At 37.6% G+C, this 23,811-nt stretch overlaps 2 protein-coding genes across 4 annotated transcripts in view; one reads left to right on the forward strand and one right to left on the reverse strand.

Moving 5' to 3' along the window:
• Positions 1 to 1,038, forward strand: part of LOC310729677 (uncharacterized protein) — a 298,178-nt gene extending 297,140 nt beyond the window's left edge. For 2 of the 3 annotated variants that reach the window (XM_083548142.1, XM_083548143.1), the window contains exon 2: positions 152 to 1,038. In XM_083548142.1, the coding sequence (XP_083404268.1) occupies positions 190 to 1,017 (828 nt within the window). In that variant the 5' untranslated portion in view covers positions 152 to 189 and the 3' untranslated portion in view covers positions 1,018 to 1,038. The remainder of the gene's footprint in view (positions 1 to 151) is intronic. The other variant, XM_083548144.1, reaches the window with a different exon arrangement.
• The window catches only part of b3glcta (beta 3-glucosyltransferase a), a 182,561-nt gene that overhangs the window by 29,390 nt on the left and 129,360 nt on the right, over positions 1 to 23,811 (reverse strand). Inside the window, exons 10-11 of the mRNA XM_083548013.1 lie at positions 23,510 to 23,579; positions 10,422 to 10,535 (exon numbers count right to left, since the gene is read on the reverse strand). Coding sequence (XP_083404139.1) covers positions 10,422 to 10,535; positions 23,510 to 23,579 — 184 coding nt within the window. The remainder of the gene's footprint in view (positions 1 to 10,421; positions 10,536 to 23,509; positions 23,580 to 23,811) is intronic.

Genomic DNA, 23,811 nt, shown 5'->3' on the forward strand with positions numbered 1-23,811 from the left:
GTTTTTGTCTTCCTGACTTGTGCCTGTAGTTAGTTAACTCGACTATAACTAGTGTTGTTTATATTTATTTTCTCTCACTCACATCTCTGTATAATAAATCTGTTCGTGACGATAAGCACTATGCCGGTTGTTTGTCTGCATTCGAGCACAGGTGAGGACTCGTTCGAGTTGCAAACGGTGGCGTTGGAGATGGAGGCATTGGAGAAACAGATTCGCGAGCTGCATGTAAAGCATGCCCGGCTGCGAGAGCGGAAAGCGGAGCTGGAAACATCCCGGGCGGACGCGCACTCATCCCAGGTAAACTCCCGGGTTGAACCTAACGCTCCCAGCACATCAACTCCGCGTGCTTCTATGCCCAGGCCCAGCGCACCTACAACTCCGGCACCGGTGCAACATGGACCCTGGATGCGGCCGCGGCGGAAGAGACAAGCCAAGCCCCGATCGAGGACGTCTCCACCTCCACCACCGGCCTTCGAGATCTCGACCGAGAACCGCTTCGTCCCCCTCCGCGAGACGGAACGCGACACTGTTATTCTCGGAGATTCCATCGTCCGGCATGTCCGCGCTACCCGAGCTAAAGGTAAGGTGCACACTCGCTGTTTTCCTGGTGCTCGTGTTCTGGATGTCGCTGCGCAGGTACCCGCGATCCTGAACGAGAACTTCGGAGCGGTTGTTCTCCATGCCGGATCAAACGACACCAGGCTGCGGCAAACGGAGATCTTAAAGAGGGACTTCAGGATCCTGGTGGAGACGGTACGCAGCACATCACCCACAACGAGGATCATTGTGTCAGGACCTCTTCCCACTTACCAGCGAGGGGCTGAGAAGTTTAGTAGACTTTTAGCTCTAAATGAATGGTTACAGTCATGGTGTCGAGAACATAAACTTCTCTTTGTTAATAACTGGAACTGTTTCTGGGAGCGTCCTAGGTTCTTCCGCCCTGATGGCCTGCACCCCAGCAGAGTTGGAGCAGCAGTGCTATCAGATAACATCTCTAGGATACTACACACCATCTGACTGGTAAGACATCAAGAAATCTTCAACTATAAGAACACGCATACTACAGACCAAATAGTTACAAGTTCACACACAGCCCAGTTTATAGAAACCGTATCTATTCCTCGGGTAGTAAAACCAAGAATTACATACACAAGATCCAGAAATAATCTTATTGCAGTTAAAACTGAAAAATGCCAGATAAACAAACACAAAAAAGTTCTAAAGTTCGGTCTTTTAAACATTAGATCACTTGCACCCAAAGCACTGATTGTAAATGAGATGATCACAGATAATAATCTCGATGCACTCTGTCTCACTGAGACCTGGATTAAACCAGGTGATTATATGGGTCTAAACGAGTCTACACCGTCAGGATATGTTTATAAGCATGAGCCCCGTCAGACTGGTCGTGGGGGGGGGTGTAGGAACCATTTATAGTGCTTCTCTTAATGTTAGTCAGAGATTAGGATTCAGCTTTAAATCATTTGAAGTGCTCGTTCTTAAAATTGCACTTTCAGAGATGCATAGAAAACTCGCTCTGGTCACCGAGTACAGACCCCCAGGACCCTACGCTGATTTTCTTCATGAGTTTGCTTGTTTTCTCTCAGACCTCTTGATCAGTTTTGATAAAGTGCTGCTTGTAGGAGATTTTAATATTCATGTAGATGATGCAAACGATGCCCTAGGATTATCATTTGTCGATTTACTAAACTCTTTTGGAGTTAAACAAAACGTCACCAGACCAACCCACCGTTTTAACCACACACTAGACTTAATAATATCCTACGGAGCAGACGTCACTGATATAGATATTTTACCCCAGAGTGATGACATCACAGACCATTATCTCCTACTGTACACACTACCGGTAGAGCAGATTAACCGTGTTTCACCACGGTATCGACTTGGTAGGACTATTATTCCAACCACTAAGGACAGATTCATAAATAACCTGCCTGATTTATCTCAGTTTCACATTAAACCCATAACTGCTGATCATCTTGATGAGATGGCGAACAACATAGACCTTATCCTCACTAGCACTTTAGACACTGTTGCCCCCATCCGGTTAAAAAAGGTTCGAGAACAAGCACCTGCACCTTGGTATAATAGTCATACGCATGCCCTAAAGAGAACAACACGTAATCTGGAGAGAAAATGGAGGAAAACTAAATTGGAGGTATTTAGAATTGCGTATAAAGACAGTATGCTTAGCTACAGACAGGCGCTAAAAGCTGCTAGAGCTAAACACCTGAGCAAACTCATAGAAAATAACAAAAACAATCCCAGGTTCCTTTTCAGTACAGTTGCTAAATTAACAACAAATCAGGGATCTGAAAAATGTGTTCCATCACAGTTTAGTAGTGAAGACTTTATGATAAAAAATAGATAACATTAGAAAAACAATTGTGGCAGTTCAACCTCTGACAGCATCTCCCGACACAATCGTACTTACAACCCCACAACTACACTGTTTTACATGTATAGGACAGGAAGAGCTGTATGATGCTATTATGAAAGCTAAATCAACATGTCAGTTAGATCCAATTCCCACTAAACTACTGAAGGAAGTGTTATATACAGCTGGTGAGCCTCTTCTCAATATTATTAACTCCTCACTATCGTTAGGTCATGTCCCTAAATCCCTCAAGTTAGCAGTTATTAAGCCCCTCATTAAAAAAACCTAATCTGGATCCAAACACGCTATCGAATTACAGACCAATTTCAAATCTCCCATTTATGTCTAAGATTTTAGAAAAGATTGTCGCTGCCCAGTTATGTAACCACTTGCAGGAGAACAATATCTTTGAAGAGTTTCAGTCAGGTTTTAGGCCCCATCATAGCACAGAAACTGCTCTAGTTAAAATCACTAATGACCTGTTTTTAGCTTCAGACCAAGGCTACATCTCCCTATTAGTTTTACTAGATCTTAGTGCTGCGTTCGACACTATAGATCATGATCTTCTCCTCGATCGCTTACAGAATTACATCGGTATTCAGGGACAGGCATTAAGATCTTTAAATCCTACCTGTCCAATCGTTACCATTTCGTAGATTTAAATGGAGAGCTATCCAGGATAATGCTAGTAAATTATGGCGTGCCACAAGGGTCAGTTCTAGGACCCCTGCTTTTTACAATATACATGCTTCCATTAGGAAATATTATAAGAAGGCATGGAATTAGCTTCCATTGTTATGCTGATGATACCCAGCTATATATTTCATCCAAACCAGGCGATACAGCTCAATTAGCTTGCATAACATAACATAATAGAAGCTCCAGCATCTCAGCCTGCATTTAGACGGTTGTTCTGTAACTACTAGTTCAACGGTAAAAGACCTAGGAGTTATTTTAGACAGCAACTTATCTTTTAAAAATCACATCAATCAAGTTACAAAAACAGCCTTCTTTCACCTTAGAAATATTTCTAAGCTAAGAAATATGTTATCTATATCTGATGCAGAGAAGCTCGTCCATGCGTTTATGACCTCTAGAATAGACTACTGTAATGCATTACTAGGTGGATGTCCTGCATCATTGGTAAACAAGCTTCAGTTAGTTCAGAATGCCGCAGCAAGAGTTCTTACTAGGTCAAGAAAATACGATCATATAACCCCAATCTTATCGTCCCTACATTGGCTTCCTATTAAGTTTCGAATAGACTACAAACTACTGCTACTCACTTATAAAGCACTAAATGGTTTGGCTCCCATGTATCTATCCAGTCTTTTAACACGCTACAATCCGTCACGCTCCCTGAGATCTCAAAACTCTGGGCTTCTAGTAGTTCCTAGAATAGCAAAGTCCACTAAAGGCGGTAGAGCATTTTCACATTTAGCTCCTAAACTCTGGAATAGTCTTCCTGACAGTGTTCGGAGTTCAGATACACTCTCCCAGTTTAAGTGTAGATTAAAAACATATCTTTTTAGCAAAGCCTACACATAACACACATCACACACATCACATCACAACCTTGTGCTCCAGAATATATGATTACATGCACATTATCAACTTGTGCTGTTAATATCATGAACAGCAGCTACGCTAATTCCTCTCCACTGCTTCTCTTTCTCTCCCCATCCCGAGGCATCCTGAGGTTTGGCCAGCTCCAGTCACGTCCCACCTCGTGAAGATTATGGACCTATGGATGATCATGGAGAAGTAGATGCCGAGTGTTTAAAGGCCCTGGCATGGAGAAGCTGATGCTGGATCTATGATGATCACAAATTGTTCTGTATTGTTGAAAGATTTATGACCAAACTCTTGATGTCACCCATATGAGGATGGGTTCCCCTTTGAGTCTGGTTCCTCTCAAGGTTTCTTCCTCATATCATCTAAGGGAGTTTTTCCTTGCCACTGTCGCCACGGCTGCTCATCAGGGACAAACGCACACCATTCACCTTCACTGTTGTTTTCTGTAAAGCTGCTTTGAGACAATGTCTGTTGTGAAAAGCGCTATACAAATAAACTTGACTTGACTTGACTAAATCTAAGATTTTGCCCATTTTGAAAGTTTTCAAATGGAGAAAGATCTAGACTATAGGCAGGTCAGTTCAGCACCCTGACTCTTCTAATACAAAATCATGCTACTGTAATAGCATTATGCATTTAGTGTTGTCTTGTTCAATCATGCAAGGCTTTCTCTAAAAAATACATTTTCTGTATGGAGACAATTGTTGCTCTAAAACCTGTATATACCATTTAGCATTGATGGAGCCTTTCAACATTTTCCACAAAAATGCACTCTCATACCAACAGAGATGTAGCTTTTTGAGCTGAGTGCTGATAAAGCCAGATAGTCCCTCTCCTCTTAATCCGGAGAACTTGGTGTCCATGGTTTCCACAAAAAAAATTACATTCTGATTTGTCTGACTACAGAACTATTTTTTAATTTGCATCAGAACATTTTAAATGAGCTTTAGCCCAGAGAGAATGGAGGCAATTTTGGATTAGGTTTATGTATTCCTTCTTCTTTGTATTATAGAGATTTAACCAGCATATGTGGATTACATGGCAAACTATGTTCACAAACAATCATTTCTAGCCATGTCAGTGAGCCCATGCAGTGACTTTCATTATAAAATCATGACTGTTTTAAATAAAGTGCTGCCTGAGGGTCCGAAGATCATGGGCATCAAATATTGATTTTCACCCTTGTCCCTTCAGATCCTATAAAACTTTTATTGATATTATGCACTGTAAATGATGAGATATTCAACTGTTTTGCAATTTTATGTTAGGAAACATTATTCCACAATTTGTAGACACAGTCTTGCACAGACAGAGTGGTAAAGCTCTGCTCATCTTTATTTCTGAGAAGACCCTGCCTCCCAAAGATACACTATTTATACCCCATCATCTTAGTGACCTGTTATCACTTAACCTAATTAGTTGCAAATTTTCTGTTTTAATAGCACAAACTGTTTTTTTTTTTTTTTTTTTATGACACATTTCCTCACTTTACACATTTTCTATATTTTTCAATGTTCTACTGTGAATAAAATATGTGTTTATGAGATTTGCAAATCATTGAATTCTATTTTTATTTACATTTTGCACAGTATAGAACGTTTTTGAAACTGGGCTTGTATTTTTCTTTCATGTGTATTAATGTATATGTTATCAAACAACACCAGACCTACAAAAACTACAAAGAGTTTGACATGAAAGTGAAACAGTTGGTCTGCTTCAATGCATCTACAGTATGCTGAAAAAAAAAAAAACACAGTGTTTTTTTTTCCCTTAGTACAAATACCATTAGAAACCTCAAGCTGTTAACCATTACCAAATCGTTTGTATTACATAGTGTGTTTCTTTACAGCATTAAATCATTATCCCCAAAGCACAGAAATCATTTTAGTAACTTATTGGAATTTTGAATACTTACTGATGTTCTAACGGGTCCCTATCGGTTTCCTAATTGTATCCTCTAGCCAAAAAATGGCAGTAATAGAACGCAACAAAGTTTCCAGTAGAGACCCGTATGAAACATTAAAGTTTTTTATTTAAACCAATACAATTCCTGTTATAACCATTATCCTGAACATCCTGACTAATTCCATTACAGTGTGGTATGGCAGCTCAATAGTGTGTGAACAGAAAAGCCCAGATGTTGGCACAGAGCACACACCATCATCAGGGACCCCCTCACACTCTACACTGCACTGATAGGTCACTGATGTCTTATTAATGCTTTATTGATTTCACTGCCTTTGATCATCACACAGTTCTCCTCTACTCTGTGCATTCAGTTTTATCTCTGTATAATCATAAAGCTATATAACTATACATTTATAGCATTGCCTAGCATATCTTATATATCTGTATACCATATGTATATGTTGTACATTTTTGTACATAAATTGTGCCTTTTATACATCATGCACATTTCACTTATCGGCGTTTATATACATATATGTTCGAACTTCACTTGCTTGACAGCTTTCCAAAGCCTGCCTATTTATTTATTTGTTTGTTTGCATTTGCAATCAATCTTTGTTTTACTGTCTGCCTGTCTGTCTGTGTGCCTATCTATCTATCTATCTATCTATCTATCTATCTATCTATCTATCTATCTATCTATCTATCTATCTATCTATCTATCTATCTATCTATCTATCTATCTATCTATCTATCTATCTATCTATCTGTCTGTCTGTCTGTCTGTCTGTCTGTCTGTCTGTCTGTCTGTCTGTCTGTCTGTCTGTCTGTCTGTCTGTCTGTCTGTCTGTCTGTCTGTGTGCCTGTCTGTCTGTCTGTCTGTCTGTCTGTCTGTCTGTCTGTCTGTCTGTCTGTGTGCCTATCTATCTATCTATCTATCTATCTATCTATCTATCTATCTATCTATCTATCTATCTATCTATCTATCTATCTATCTATCTATCTATCTATCTGTCTGTCTGTCTGTCTGTCTGTCTGTCTGTCTGTCTGTCTGTCTGTCTGTCTGTCTGTCTGTGTGCCTATCTATCTATCTATCTATCTATCTATCTATCTGTCTGTCTGTCTGTCTGTCTGTCTGTCTGTCTGTCTGTCTGTCTGTCTGTCTGTCTGTCTGTCTGTCTGTCTGTCTGTCTGTCTGTCTGTCTATCTATCTATCTATCTATCTATCTATCTATCTATCTATCTATCTATCTATCTATCTATCTATCTATCTAATCTAATCTAATCTATCTTTTACAACCATTAGAAATTCTATTTCTAATCTTTTTTTCAGCAGGGTTTTGTTGACATATTTGTAGGAACTTAGCCTTCAATCACTTGTAAACACTTAACTTTAACAGCTTCATGCTTGGATCAAATTAGTGCTAAAATAATCTCCTAAAATAACTACATATAAAGACTTATAATGTGGAAATCTAACATTGGTGCACGGCTGCTCATAGATTTCTTTTGTTATAATTCAGATAAGAAAATGCGCACGGCTTTACTGAAAGCAGACATTAGGCACCTCAGTCACGGACAATTATGATGAATTTACAAGCTCATGAATAAACAAGAGAGGAGAAGAGAGGAACATGGTGTGCTAACTGCCTCCTGGAGCATCAAACAACACTAGGGGTGGCAGAATCCAGAGCCAACATTGTGTGTGTGTGTAAAATCCCATTCTGTATTACTTTGCCAGCTCTAATGTAATCAAAGAGCGGTGACTCGGATTTTGTAGCTGTTGGAAAGGCGTGGAGCTCGACAGACTTCCACCTCAAAGCGCTGAACGCATCAGTTTAACCCGTGTGACACTTCTGCCAACATGTTGATTGAATAGGGAAATCATTGAAAGAGAGATTTCGAGTAATGCTCCAAGAAACACACAATGTACTTTTTTGTCACTTGTAAGATGTGTTATTGTGGTTCATAATATTATCCTTTTTTTGACAGTGTAATTGCTGTAAAATGATTCGGTTTTGTTTGAGCAGGTCTGCTGTGGTGGTCTGGTACAGTACATTTGGCTTGCTAATTCATTTTCAATGTTCTTCTACTGTGGGTTATTTCATTATCCAATGTTTGTGTGTGTGTGTGTGTGTGTGTGTGTGTGTGTGTGTGTGTGTGTGTGTGTGTGTGTGTGTGTGTAATAGAAAGGGATAGGAAGTGAGAAAGAGAAAGGAAAAGAAAATAACTTGCGCTAGTTTTTAGCTTCAGCTAGCTGAGACATCTTTTGTACACTGTTACAGCTTTTGCTAGCTTAGACATACTCTAGCATTGCATGTGTTTACTTCCTGCCTAAGGCTTCCTTTCTTTTGTAAATACAACTCCCAGTGCTGTATGCTCTCATTTAGCTGACTGAGGGGAAGTTTGAGCTGTTTGTGTTTCTCCTCAGGATTTTAAATCTAATGTCACTTTCTTATTGCATTTCTAAAGAAACCTTTACCAACCGCAACAACCAGAACCCCATTAAACTAAGGCAGGGAACGACAAAAACAGGTTTACAGGTTGAAATTATATGGGAAAATGATTCAGTGTCACTTTTCTACTCTTTATTACGCTCCTGTGAATAGTGTAGTGAGAAATTGACCCTATTTAAATGGCTTCACGGCTCTTTCATGGTCTCATCACTCCCTGATTTATTCCCTTTGCTCCACACCAGCCAATGTAACAAGTGCTCCACTGCCACTTCATTTAAGCATTTCGAATTTGTCTTCGGGGTGTAAAGTGTCGTCTCATTCAGATGACCTAGCTGAGAGACAATACAATTTCCAGACATCTGGTAGAGACATGTTTCCTGGTATAAATGTGTCGGCAAAAGCTGCTTTCAGGGAATGTTACAATTTCTGTTGGAGTTTGGGATTTATTTTAGATTTATCTTGTTTTCAACATTCAATAATCCACTTTCTGCCTCTAAAGTTTGTTTTCAATTTATTATTTTCTTATGTCAAGCTGCTTTGTGACAGTGTCCACGGTTGAATATGCTATAGAAATAAATGTAAAGCGATAGATTGAATGTGTATATGTGCATTAAGAACATTTTAATTGGGTTCATATTGCACACTGTGATATTTTGACTTGACAAGTGGTTTACTGTTGGTTTAATCTGTGTGGGTTCCCCGGGATTCATTGGGTTTCTCCCATGTCCCAAAAAAAAAGTCTGTTAGATATGACGATTTTAATATATGCCTGAAATAGATGACTGTCTTTAGGCATAAGTGAGTGCTTCAAAATTAATTGTGCACAACATACAGTGTGTAAAAAAAAATCTAGAGGTGGAGAAGGTGGAGGAGTTCAGGTACCTGGGATCAACAGTGCAAAGTAACAGAAAGTGTGTTAGAGAAGTGAAGAAAAGAGTGCAGGCAGGGTGGAGTGGGTGGAGAAGAGTGATAGCCGGAGTGATTTGTGATAGAAGGGTATCTGCATAAGTCAAAGGGAAATTTTATAGGCATTGATTAAAAAAGACAGGAAGTGGAACTGGAGGTAGCAGAGCTTAAGATGTTGAGGTTTTCGTTGGAAGTGACGAGGATGGACATGAGTAGAAATAAGTTTATTAGAGGGACGGCGCATGTAGGACGTTTTGGAGACGAAGTGAGAGAGGCGAGATTGAGATGGTTTGGACATGTGCAGAGGAAGGACATGGGGTATATTGGTAGGAGAATGCTGAGGATAGAGCCACCAGAAAGAAGGAAAAGAGGAAGGCCAAGGAGGAGGTTTATGAATGTGGTGAGGGAGGACATGCAGGTGGTTGGTTTGAAAGAGGCAGATGTAGAGGACAGGGGGGTATGGAGACGGGTGATGCACTGTGGCGACCCCTAATGGGAGCAGCCAAAAGAAGAAGAGGTGTTTGTTCTGTTATCATATCACAGTCATAATGTGTATGGTTGTGTATGCAGCCAAATTAGATTTTCTTTTTTTGAGGGCATGGAAAAATGTGTCAGATGTGGTTAACTGACCATACAGAAAGAGCCTAGGACTAAGAATAGAGATAGCATTTACCCTCTCTGATTGGCAGCTGTATTTTGTGGATGGGAATTGGTTGAGACTTATATAAAGGTATAAAATGCTTTAGCTTGTTATATTATGTAGATCTAAAAGTAAAAAAATTAAATTAAAAAGATTATCAATTAATAAAGCCAGGTATACTAATAGTAAAAGGATAAACAATATTTAATTTCTTAAAATGTTAATTAAAAGCAAATTAAATGTAAGTACAGTAGCTTTTGACATTCAGTGGTTTCATGTCTTTCAGTGCATGAAAATGCAATTTTCGCTGTTTCCCAGAATTGAAATTGCTATGACTATTCAATTGTTTCAGATCTTTCACTCATTAGCATACAAATGCAGGTTTAAATATATTTTCCTAAGAACATATCATATTAAACCAACTAACTGTAATACCGAATATATTAAGCAAACAGTCCACAATGATCAGGCTTTAATTTTAATTTAATTTAAATTTTTCTTTTTTTTAATTTTTATTTTAAAAGTATTGCCAACTCACCTCTGTCTGCATTGGGAACACCAAGGTCAACGGTTGGGATCGAAGGATCAGCATGATCACTGTAATACTCCAGATGTGAGGCTTGTTTCTCCCACGTCTTCTTCACCACAGGGACTACAGTAGATCAGCAGGCAATGAGTCAACACCAGCATACCGAGTTTGCAAAAACCATACAAACCCTTAAGATTTATTGCTCTTGTAATGGTGTCTGCTTTAAAGTCAACGTGAGCGTACCAAGCTTGGAAAGAAAATCATACAACCCTTAAGATTTACTGCTGTTTTGATGGCGCCTGCTCTAGACTAGACAAACGTTAACATTTAATGCACCTGTAATGTTCTTAACTACAGGACACATTAAACACATTTAAATACCTCAAAATACAAGTGTGATTCAAATCTGAATGTTTAAGTATTAAATGTCCCCTTTTGTCTGTACAAGGACATATAGGTGCAAAAATAGCATAAAAAGTCATTTTGTTTGTAATTTAATTAAATTATATTACAGATTCATAATAATTAATGTAAAATATTGCCTTTTTATTATTTACATTTTGATGATCTTGTATCTCGAATTATTAGAATATTTCCTGACATCAAACAAAAAAGGATTTCTAATGCAAATATGTTCAAGTTCTTAAATGTGTGTTAATATGTGCAGTTTGGTTTGGGCACCTTAAGAATGAATTACTGCGTCTATGCAGCAGGCATCAAGATGATCAGCCTGTAGCACTGCAGAGGCGTTACCGTAACCCAGGTTGCTCTGAGAGTGCCTTCAGCTCACCTGCATTGTTAGGTTGAGCGTTTCTTATCTTCACCTTGACACTATCACATAGACTATCTATAGGGTTCGGGTCAGAAAAGTTTGCTGGCCAATCAAGCACTATAACTTCATGGTCAGCATACCAGTTAGTAGTAGCAGTTTGTGGAAAAGGAAATGATCATCTGTAAAAAAATTTGTTAACAGATGAAAGCATTAAGTAGTCGAAAATCTCCTGGCAGACGGCTGTGTTGACTGTGGACTTAATAAAACACCAGCAGATGACACGGCACTCCAACTTCCCACTGAACTTCAACCAACTTGGATTATGTGCCTCTACAATTTTCTTTCTCACTACTAGTTAAACTGATTTTCAAAAGAAATGCAAAATTTCCTCTTCCTGAAAAAAGGACTTGAGCCCACTGAGAAGCAGTCTAGCTCTTCTCCTTAGCTTAGGTAAGGTTCTTTTTGATGTTGTCTCAGATTCAGGAAAGGGTTTTCTTACTAAGAATGTGACAGTTATAGCCCTTTCCCTGAAGTCATCTGTGTGTGGTGGCTTTTGATGCAGCTTCAATCCACTCCTTCAGTCCAAGTTCTTTAATCGGCTTTTGCTTGATCTTCTCAAGGCTGTACATTCATGCTGCTTGTGTACCTGTTCCCCATTTTTTCCTTCTAGTCAACTTTTAAATATGCTTTGATACAGCACTCTGCAAACAGCCATCCATATCAGCAAAGACCTACTGTGGCTTATGATCGTCTTCTGGATAAGTGTCAATTCAGCAACCTTTGCCATGATCGTGGTTGCGTGTTCTTAACTAGATCGATAATTATTTGTAATCTATACTGTATGAATGGTAATTTAATCATATTAAAATGTAATTTTCAAATATTCTGAGATATGGTTATTGTTTGTGAGGTGCTGGCCATAATTATCAACATTAAATAAAAAAAAAAAAAAAAATCCTTAAAACATTTTACTCAAGAGTCCAGAATATATTTAAATATCACATTCTTATATAACGCAGAAAAAATATTGAACACTTTTAAGTACCAGATATTTGCCAGTGTTCTTTAAGTGAAAGCACCTGCCATCTGTACTACCTGTTTTATCTCATTTATTTGGTTAAATGTGCAAATGTCAAAAAAAAAAAAAAAAAATCGAACAAAACAATGAATCCACCATTTAAACACAGCATCATCGATTTAAAAACTTACACGTCATAAGGATACACTGGTTTATGAATTTATCATCTTAACATTAGCAAACTCTGTAACAATATCATTTTATTGTATAATATAATTCCTAGAAGTTTAATTTTAAATATTGTATCATACTGAAATCCAAGACCACATCGCTATTGCATACAACATGCAGATGTATTAAACTGATTCGTTCATAAAATGGAGTAATAATAATAAGTTTGTTTTATTGATGTTTTTAAGTATCAGGGGGATAAAAAAACAAATGAACACTGGCTGAATGATCAAAAGAAGTTCTACTTTCCAGTAGAGAGACCCTACAAAAATGGACTTAATATTGAAGCATTACAAGTTGACAAGTTGCTGAAACTTGTAACTTAAGAGAAATTGAGACAGACAGATAGACATAACTATATTATCATTGAATAACACAGGTACACAGCAATAAAATGCAGTTCAGCATCTAATCTATGTAATTAAATATTTGGATTAGCATTACATTTTTTATACACAAAATAAGATCCTCCGATTCTGAAGCTTGTGCAGCTATTGAACAGGACAGGTGCTTCTTTAGCTATTCTGTCCATTGGTAGATTATTTGCAGTAAGCCCACAACATCTGGTCCTGATGAAGCTCTTTATGTGTGTGGAAAAACTCTTCAATCTTAAAAGCTGATTGCTTTCAACAGAACACAAAAGCTCACATGCCTGATAAATGACTTTTGCCTATGTTCTGTTCATGAAAAAGCTCTGGGGTGTGTGGTAAAATGCTCAATCCCAGACTATGACAAAATGAATTCTTTCTTAACAGTCTGTACGGTTTTATATATATAGTAAAGCTCCCAGAAGGCACAAAACAACATAACAGGTAGGACAATCTTGGTGTTAAAAAGAAATCAATCATAAGGCAGGTGTATTTGAAAGTTTTGAGCAGAACCATACAGAAGAACTAAACTGCACTAGTCCAATAGGTCCAACTGCAAAACAATAGGTCCAATATCATACATGGACAGACCATGTAGATGATATCTTGCTTGCGGTCAATGGGACGTGGTAGCTCAGTGGTTAAGGCTCTGCGTTATCCACTGAGTACCAAAAGTACCAAAGCAACATAAGAAGAACTTGGAGATAACTGGATAATGGGATACAAAACTTCATTTGGCTCATGTGAATTAAAAATGTTTCTCCACAGAGCACTTCGCCAAGCAGGAAGAATGATTAAACACTGCAAGTGAAATTACCTTTGCAAGGACCATACTTACTTATAAAGGTCACAAGATGTAAGACACTGAAGGAGATACCCAAGGAGCTATAGCTCCTACGAGATACACAGGGCGATGGTAACTCAGGAGATACATAAGATGATAGCCACACTCAGAAATATCAGGTTTGTGCCAGATGGTGTTTACAAATATTTTATCTGGCTAATATTTTGGAATTGTTAGGAGTTCTGTAAAACCAGTCTGGAAATTAATTCTTAAAACATGTGACTGCAGATTATTGCCAATATGCATTGAAGTTTGGAATTCAAAGACAGTTCCTACATCTACACAAAGGTGTGTCCTATTCCCTTCACTTGCTCTGAACAGGCTACAAAGTAAAGTTGGAGACTGAGCCACTGTTTCATATATGTGGTTAAAATCAAAACCCTGAATACAAAACCCTTTGCTTGATCATGTAATGTAAATAGATAAGTGATGGTTGAGGCTTTAAGCTACTAATGTAAAGGCTGTGAGTTCAAAACCTAGCACCACCAGGAGGCCATTAAATTAGGGTCTTTGAGGAAGATGCTTGACCCTTAACAGCTCAGGCCTATCCTGGTTTATAAGGAAGTGGCTATTGGTAAAAGCAGCAAGAGGTTAACTACAAAAAATACACACAAGACAACTTAATAAAGATGGTATCTGGCTGACAGACAAAACCTTATAAAGCATAATGTGTGCGCACACAACAAGGAAATAAAATATCCCACACAGATGACATAACAGGGTACACAATCCCTTACTCAGTTCATTAAACGATTTCCGCAAGCGTAAACTCTCCAATATGATACTGTAGTTATAGCAATGATATGGTTTGCTCTTATTACTGCTGCTCTTATTGTTATTGCCATGAAAATTCTCCTCTTAAAATAGATTATAAATATATATATTAAAAAAAGAAAACAACAAAAACCCCTTCCTTTTACGATATGCCTTCAAAACAGATTGCCTCACTTTAGCTGTGAAGAATCAATGGGGAATGTGTGTGTGTGTGTGTCTACTCAGGTCCATGAAGATCTGGGATAATTAGAGAAATGCTGGAAATAGTCTATCAAGCCTTACAGCCAAGTGCACAAAGAGCTGCACTCAGTCACAGGCTTCAAACTCAAGCTGAATATAGATTGTTAAAACACACATACTACTTTCTCTAGCAAGAATGAAGCTAATGTATTGTCTCATAGTTAACATTAACCGATACTGATATGGAGAAAACTAGTATTGTGTAAACAGCCAGTGGTTGCCATAAAACAAATTTTTATTAAACGTTTTGACCCTAACGAATGTGAAAATAAAATGTCACAGGATATTTATCTACCTCCTAAAAATGAAGAAGGGGGTCTCTTCATTTTCGAGAAAAAAAAAAAGATTTTATCTAAAGAAACTACTTATACATTAATATTACTGAGATTAGCTTGTTGTTTGAACATACAATGTAATAGTTTTTCTATTTGTTTTTCTATTTTTTTTCTACTTGTAATTTAGGGAGCTAAATTACAAGTACTATTTGAAACCTGGCGTGACTGCAGACAGAAGTAAGCTGTTCATGTCTTCCTAGACATTCATACAGTAGGTCTTTTTAACAAAAATGTAATAATTATATACAGGTAGTCCCCAAGTTATGTTGTGACGCTGCCTTCAAACACAGTAGGTTATCACACATAACCATACAATAACATATACAATGACATACAATAACACTACTAAGGATAATACCGTGCTTGAAGTTACAAATTAAATGTAATAATGTTCGCTACCTTTTTGGCATGCTTTTGAAATGTCAGTTGAAAATCTACAATTACTCCTAAAAATTCAAAATCAGAAACAACCTTGAGCATTTCTCCTTTGAGAAATACATCAGGGTAAGGAATCGCTGTCGGCTTTTGTGAAAAGAACATACAACCAGATTTCCTCATTTCCAAATGTTGATATAAATCACCTAAACAATCTGAAACATCGTTTAATCCCTCAGTGGGATAGTTCGATGCTTGTTGTTTGTTTTTAGCATGCACATATTAAACTGCGATCAGGATACGTTTAAATAGTAACAGATGGACAGATTAGCGGCAAGTCATTAATATACACTAAACAAGATAGAGGCCAGAATTGATCCTTGAGGAACTCCAATATTCAAATTTTGGTAGACTGACTATTACCAAGATGCACACTTTGCCTACTATTTGCTAGGTAAGAAGTCATCCATTTAATAGCTTCAAAATAAAAATTTATAAGTCTGAGCTTTGAGAGTACCTTATGGTTCAGAGTGTTGAATGCCTTCTTTAAATCCAAAAACACTGCTTTTATTAATCCAACACTATCAAGTTTTGATTTCATGTTCTCATGAGGATAACAATTAGCAGTTTCAGTTGAAATCTGGACTGCATTAACTGCAAAGCAGTATGTCCCTCATTAAAGTAAGTAGTCAGCTGTTTTGCTACCCATTTCTCATCCACTTTGGCAACGGTCGGCAATATAAATATTCTTCTTTAGTTTCCTACATGTGTTTGGACACCACCCTTAAAGATCAGTGGCTGACTTACAAACATCTGGGTGAAGATTTAAAAGAGATTAATTAAATGGGTGATTGGACCCATTTTTAAAATGCAGAATCTAATCTAAATGCATCCTTCACTTTGAGGCTCTGAAAGAACTTTTAATATTTATAACTTAAAATTCTGATATTTCATATATTCCTTAAAGTTGGTTTATCATGATTATTGGACTACACACAATATCTTTAGATTAAAAGCTTTTAGACTAAACAACTAAAAAAATAAAATATTCAAAATATTTGCTAACGTTTCCTGATCCTGAAATATTCTATTTGTTTTAAGTTCCATTTCACTTTGTCTATATTTCTTCCAGTCAATTTATTAACATTTTTTCAAATAACTTTCCCATTACTCCTTGCATCATCAATAATTGTAATAAAAGACTCAGCTTTAACCTTTCTTACATTTCTTACTACTTTATTTCTTAAGGATATAAAAATGTACCTATCAATACTATGTCCTGCTTTAAGTGCCCTTTTCAATGCAAAATCTCGCTCTGCAATTTTTGTGTAGATTTATTTGTACTCTACCCCATACTAATCACCATTCTATAAGACTCCTGGGTAGGATAGGCCATGTCTCGACCTACAATATTTTCAAGTTACGATGGAGTCGGAGTGTGTGTGTGTGTGTGTGTGTGTGTGTGTGTGTGTGTGTGTGTGTGTGTGTGTGTGTGTGTATGTGTATATATATATATATATATATATATATATATATATATATATATATATATATATATATATATATATATATACAGTGAGGAAAATAAGTATTTGAACACCCTGCTATTTTGCAAGTTCTCCCACTTAGAAATCATGGAGGGGTCTGAAATTGTCATCGTAGGTGCATGTCCACTGTGAGAGACATAATTTAAAAAAGAAAATCCAGAAATCACAATATATGATTTTTAAACTATTTATTTGTATGATACAGCTGCAAATAAGTATTTGAACACCTGTCTATCAGCTAGAATTCTGACCCTCAAAGACCTGTTAGTCTGCCTTTAAAATGTCCACCTCCACTACATTTATTATCATAATTAAATGCACCTGTTTGAGGTCGTTAGCTGCATAAAAACACCTGTCCACCCCATACAATCAGTAAGAATCCAACTACTAACATGGCCAGGACCAAAGAGCTGTCCAAAGACACTAGAGACAAAATTGTACACCTCCACAAGGCTGGAAAGGGCTACGGGGAAATTGCCAAGCAGCTTGGTGAAAAAAAGTCCACTGTTGGAGCAATCATTAGAAAATGGAAGAAGCTAAACATGACTGTCAATCGCCCTCGGACTGGGGCTCCATGCAAGATCTCACCTCGTTGGGTCTCAATGATCCTAAGGAAGGTGAGAAATCAACCCAGAACTACACGGGAGGAGCTGGTCAATGACCTGAAAAGAGCTGGGACCACCGTTTCCAAGGTTACTGTTGGTAATACACTAAGACGTCATGGTTTGAAATCATGCATGGCACGGAAGGTTCTCCTGCTTAAACCAGCACATGTCCAGGGACGTCTTAAGTTTGCCAGTGACCATTTGGATGATCCAGAGGAGTCATGGGAGAAAGTCATGTGGTCAGATGCGACCAAAATAGAACTTTTGGGTCATAATTTCACTAAACGGTACTCTTCTTAGGAAGAAGAATGATGAGTACCATCCCAAGAACACCATCCCTACTATGAAGCATGGGGGTGGTAGCATCATGCTTTGGGGGTGTTTTTCTGCACATGGGACAGGGCGACTGCACTGTATTAAGAAGAGGATGACCGGGGCCATGTATTGCGAGATTTTGGGGAACAACCTCCTTCCCTCAGTTAGAGCATTGAAGATGGGTCGAGGCTGGGTCTTCCAACATGACAATGACCCGAAGCACACAGCCAGGATAACCAAGGAGTGGCTCTGTAAGAAGCATATCAAGGTTCTGGCGTGGCCTAGCCAGTCTCCAGACCTAAACCCAATAGAGAATCTTTGGAGGGAGCTCAAACTCCGTGTTTCTCAGCGACAGGCCAGAAACCTGACTGATCTAGAGAAGATCTGTGTGGAGGAGTGGGCCAAAATCCCTCCTGCAGTGTGTGCAAACCTGGTAAAAAACTACAGGAAACGTTTGACCTCAAACAAATGCTACTGTACCAAATATTAACATTGACTTTCTCAGGTGTTCAAATACTTATTTGCAGCTGTATCATACAAACAAATAGTTTAAAAATCATATATTGTGATTTCTGGATTTTTTTTTTTAGATTATGTCTCTCACAGTGGACCTGCACCTACGATGACAATTTCAGACCCCTCCATGATTTCTAAGTGGGAGAACTTGCAAAATAGCAGCGTGTTCAAATACTTATTTTCCTCACTGTATATATATATATATATATATATATATATATATATATATATATATATATATATATATATATATATATATATATATACATACATACATACATACATACAAATATGTATGTATGTATATATGTATATATACATACATACATACAAAAGAAACGCATTAAACATAAAATTGCTTGTCATTTTTTACTATTTTATTATTGATAATATTTGTGATCAACATTTGAAACAGTTTAAAAAATTGTATAAAATGTTTGCTTAGCTGAATAATATAAAAAATAATATTTTATAATATTGTATAAAAACAGAATAAAACAAATTAATTCAATAAACTTCTTTATTTTATTAAATAAATTAAGTAATCATTTAAATTCATAAAAAAAATCAAATTCACCATTTGGGTAATGTGTGTGTTTTTTTAACATTTAATATAAAAATTTCTAAGGATATAATCTACTTAACTGTTCTACTTACTTCAGCATACTTTAAGAAATGTCTTAATTTCTTTTTATCCTTCCTTCATTCACTCCCTCGATATGTAAATTTGTCAGGATTAATTTTTTTTTAAGAGAAATTCTTGATGCTGAACATAAAGCACTAAAGAATCAATAGCACTTCCTGTCTATCAGCTAATGCTAGCGATATAGATTCAAATTCTAAGATGCTTTTATTTGTCACAAACATAGTTATATGCAGGATACAACTTGCAGAAAGAAAAAGTTAGAAAAGTAAAAAAATTTTTTTATTTTTTTTATTTTATCGCAAGCATTAGCCGCTAGCCACGTTCTGCTTAGCGGCTAACGCTAGGGCTACTGATTCTTTAGCGATTTCATGTACATGCAAAACAAATCTTATTTCCGGTATGGAGTTAGTAGCCACAGAGACACTGTATATTTTCAAGTTTAAAAATTACTCTGTGAGGCAGAGACTAAACAAACTTGCCACTTAATATGTTCATGAGGAAACCCAGATTTTAACTATGTTTCGCACGTAAAAAGGATTGCATTCGGTACACGTGTACAAATAGGAAAAATATGAGCTATTTGTTCAGTGTTACAAAATAGGTGGAGAGGGCTGAAGAATGCCATATACAAAACCACATACGGCATAAGCAGTGGATTGTATTAAATTGTGGCTTCCATTAGTAATGAAAAAATTGCATCATTTAGCAAAGCAATTTTAAGATACACTGAAAATTAAGCAAAGGTCAAAAGACATGCCCTGGTGCTGCATTACAGATGCTAATGGCCTAGTGTAGACACTAACTAGAGACAAGTGCTAAAATGTTTGTTTTTTTCCCCATTTATTATTATTTTGTGTGTGTGTGTGTGTGTGTGTGTGGGGGGGGGGGGGTCATGTAATAAAATCTGTATGTAATTCTTTATCATCTGAATAAAGAAAACCTGGATTGTGTTGCACTCTATGATCCCAGCAGGTAAAACATTAGAAATTGATTGGACCTACATACCCTATTAGTGTGGAAACCAGGCAAACATCCGTAATTCCAGTTGCCTGATAGCAGACCTCAAAAGCAGCTGTTATTAAGAATGGAGTAAACTCAGTGTAGGACAGTGAGCACATACTAGAAATGTGTCATTAATTTGATGACAAATGACATTGAAGTTGTCAGATACTTTTCAAATCCAGGAGCAGGTGTGGGATAAATCATGCCAGAAGATGCAGTAGCTTCCGAGATAAGATCAAAGATGACGTTGGCGTGTAAGGAAAAAATTGGGAAAGAATCAGTCCCCGGATTTAAGATTAAAAGAAGTGCTGGCTGCTATGTTTTTGTATTTTCGTTTTTAAAGGCAGGTTCTTAAAAGGATAGGAGCCCCTTAGGAGAAATAAATGAAGAAGAGATTTTCATCTAATAAATACAGTACTTTTTGAAATAGTACAGTCTTTTTTCATTTGTTCTGCACCTTACAAATGTTCCTGTCTGTGGGGAAAAACAACAACAAAAAAAAAACACGTTACATTCGTCTGGCCATAAGACTGTCCTCTGTCTAGTCTTTTTGTCATTTTTAAGTTTTATTAGCCAAACACAGACATGGCTTTTCTTTGAAACTCTGCCTGGAAGGTCACCATTAATCTCTAAACTAGAGACACTAGAAAGTATATTTTATCCTCCTGCAAGGCTGTGCACCAAAACCTCCCACTTTTATTTTCAAGCCATAGGTTAGAGCCTCTGCAGGGAGTAATGCACATCTTTGTATAAACAGCTTATATAAATAAATAATTTTATTAAATAATAAATGTATACAACATTCTTTTAGGACTGTGAATACACCACTCTCGCATTCACCTGCATCTCGCACAGGAAGGGGACGCCGGTCTCTTTTAGTTTTAAACTTCGTTCAGAATCTTTTCCCGTAATTGTGCATTCACTATTTAATAGATGTTGCTTTAATTTGATGTCGTTACTGTACGGTAAAATATGTGCGCTATGTGGTAATTGTGTGTTTTTTTTTCTATAAATTAGTACTAGTCACTTAGTACAGTGAATCACAATAATATTAATGTAGTTTATTTGTGTAAACAGCATGCTTACTTGTTTTTTTATTTCAGATGTGAGAATATTAGTGCACAGAGAGCCATAAAGAGCCAAAGGAAATAAGCAGCCCATGTCATGGTGTTGGAATGGTTCCACAAGCTCTGAGATTCCTGCCCACACAGGAACCTGGACCACAGCTAAAACCATTATATCAAATGAAACTGCCGTATCAACTCTGTTTTGAAACACCAATGCTCAGGCTACTAGGGCCAAAGGACCACGGATATAAATGGGCAGGCATCAGTGAGCTTTACCACTACATTGAGCTACTCTTCAACATGGCCATGGTAAATATGAGGTCCATCAGAGACTGCTGCCAGCGGGTCAGTCTTTTCCTGCCACAAACATATCAAGGGACATATACCACACGATTTTATAGAATCTGCACATGAGCCACCCAGATGCAGACAAGGACAATAACAGAAAGAGAGGCGCAGCTGAACGCAACTGGTTTTCCAGGGTCAGACGCCTCATGGATATTATCCGGCATGTATGAACTTAAAATTATTTTGCGTGATAAAAACAATATTCTAAATCAACCACAAACACAAAATATATACATTTATATTGTCCTCATATTCTTTCTTGTAGCAATTCCTTATCAGTCACATACCTGACTGAAAGGCTCATTATGCGGTTCTTTGTCTTCTCAGGTGTGAATCACAGCATTATTCATGATCACTCACGCCTCCTCGCATACAAAATGTGTCTTAGAAAAGTTTAATCGATATATTGTTTTCTGTGAATGAGTGAACAGGATGATTTTCACATTATTTTCAAGCAAAAAAACTCTAGTACTGGCAGGAACTCGGCCAAGGACACGGCCAGATTATACTGTCAGAAATGACGAGTGAGAGGAAAGACCCAAATGCAGGATGAAATCAGAATAATATAAAATACGGTCTTTAATGAGAAAGAGGTAAGGGGAAAAACCAAAAATCAGAATCCAATAAACTGTCCAAAAAAATCCAAAAGCCAGAAAAACAAAAGCACAGCAGGGACATCCAGAATCAGCAATCAAATTCAGGAATGGCAACTAAGCAATAGTGGGCAGATTAAAAACACAAACCAAAAACAGTCCAGTGTCCAAACCAGAGCAGATGCAGAGCAGAGCAGGAGTTGGGGTCAGGGTCAGGAACTGGGCCAGGAACAGGCAGGGTGGTATGAGTACTCTCATGCAAGCAAACCGGTGAGATAATCTGGCTCAGAGTGTATGTCCTTTGTGTGCTTGAATACTGTTTGGCGCAGGAAAATTGACAAGATGGACCCGGAAGCGTGCATCGAAAACCTGAATCTAAGTGCCGCGAGCCCAAAAAACCCTGACAGCTCTACCACACCCAGTTCTCCAAAGTCTTGTGAACAAATGTTCTGTATGTGTTTTATGGCTTTATATCAGTGACTTAAAAATGTAAGTTTTTCACCTACATCGCATAAGCGTTGCTTTCTCAAAAACACAATCATCTACATACATGCTGCTCACATTATTGTAGCCCAGTTTGTGCTGAATACAATGTTATCTGACTTTAGCCACGTGTATGTTTATAAGCAGCTGAAAAACGCACAAATATCAGGGCATGTCAAAACTTTCCAGGGCCCCAAAACACCCTCAGACCCCAAAGGGGTTCATTTTTTAACATATACTACAACTACATACTGATCCTGAAGAAAGCGTTCTTATTTCTGGCTACTTTAAACCCATTTGTGGCCATTCGGATCATAATCAAACCCACATTTGATTCTCAGGAAGATCGGGGAATTGCACAAAGGTTTTCTAAAGATATTAGCTGGCACAACAAGCCACTGGAGTACAGAAACTCTTTCTGATAATCTAATAACGGTTTCTTAGAATTGCCCAGGAGTTGCACAGAGAACTCAGGGCCCAGGTTGAGGGACAGCCTGGTCTGGGTGCGGATCAATTGAAAGCCACAATCCTACTCACACCCAGTCAAACACTGTGTCATAGTTACAACCACTACAGCTACAAACTGAGGGAGGAAACCGGAGCATGTAGAAGTCTGCATTTAAGGTGCATTTACAGATCACAGCATACATTTTTACATGACGTACAGTATTGTGGTAACATCAAACACATAACAGGCTTGATCCATACTGTTCCGCATGTAAATGAATGTCACACAAGAAAACGGTGTAGTTAATATCTATAGTTGCTGGTGAGATCTGAATATTGATGTGATGTTTCATACCTGCAGAGTACTATGAAAATAGGCCACAGAGGATCTCAAAATGAAACTGTTCTGTAGTGTCTCATATGATTCACCTCTATATAACAAATGCATGAATTTAAATGCCTAAGCTCAAAAGGTCAGTTAAAAACAATTTGTATGAAATAAACATTTCTAAATACTCCACTTGGGGTAGAACATTATTAACCTGAATAAAGCAATGACAAAGTGACTCACCTCTTTCTGTGTGGAACTTCTTGCAAGTTTTTACTGCCACAAACATGTTCTCCTTTTTAACAGGTTCACCCTGATAAGGAAAAAAAAACATGATGAGATGATAGAAATATTGACACAAACACACATGTCGATATTGGCACGCACACACACACACACACACACACACACACACACACACACACACACACACACACACACACACACACACAATAAGATAAGCCTCTTTAGGATTTATATTTTCTCCTTCTGTTTGTCTACTGCTTTATTAAATATCAACTACAAGGTTAATGCACAATCATCTC

Source organism: Silurus aristotelis, assembly GCF_946808225.1.
Source record: "Silurus aristotelis genome assembly, chromosome: 8".
Taxonomy (NCBI): domain Eukaryota; kingdom Metazoa; phylum Chordata; class Actinopteri; order Siluriformes; family Siluridae; genus Silurus; species Silurus aristotelis.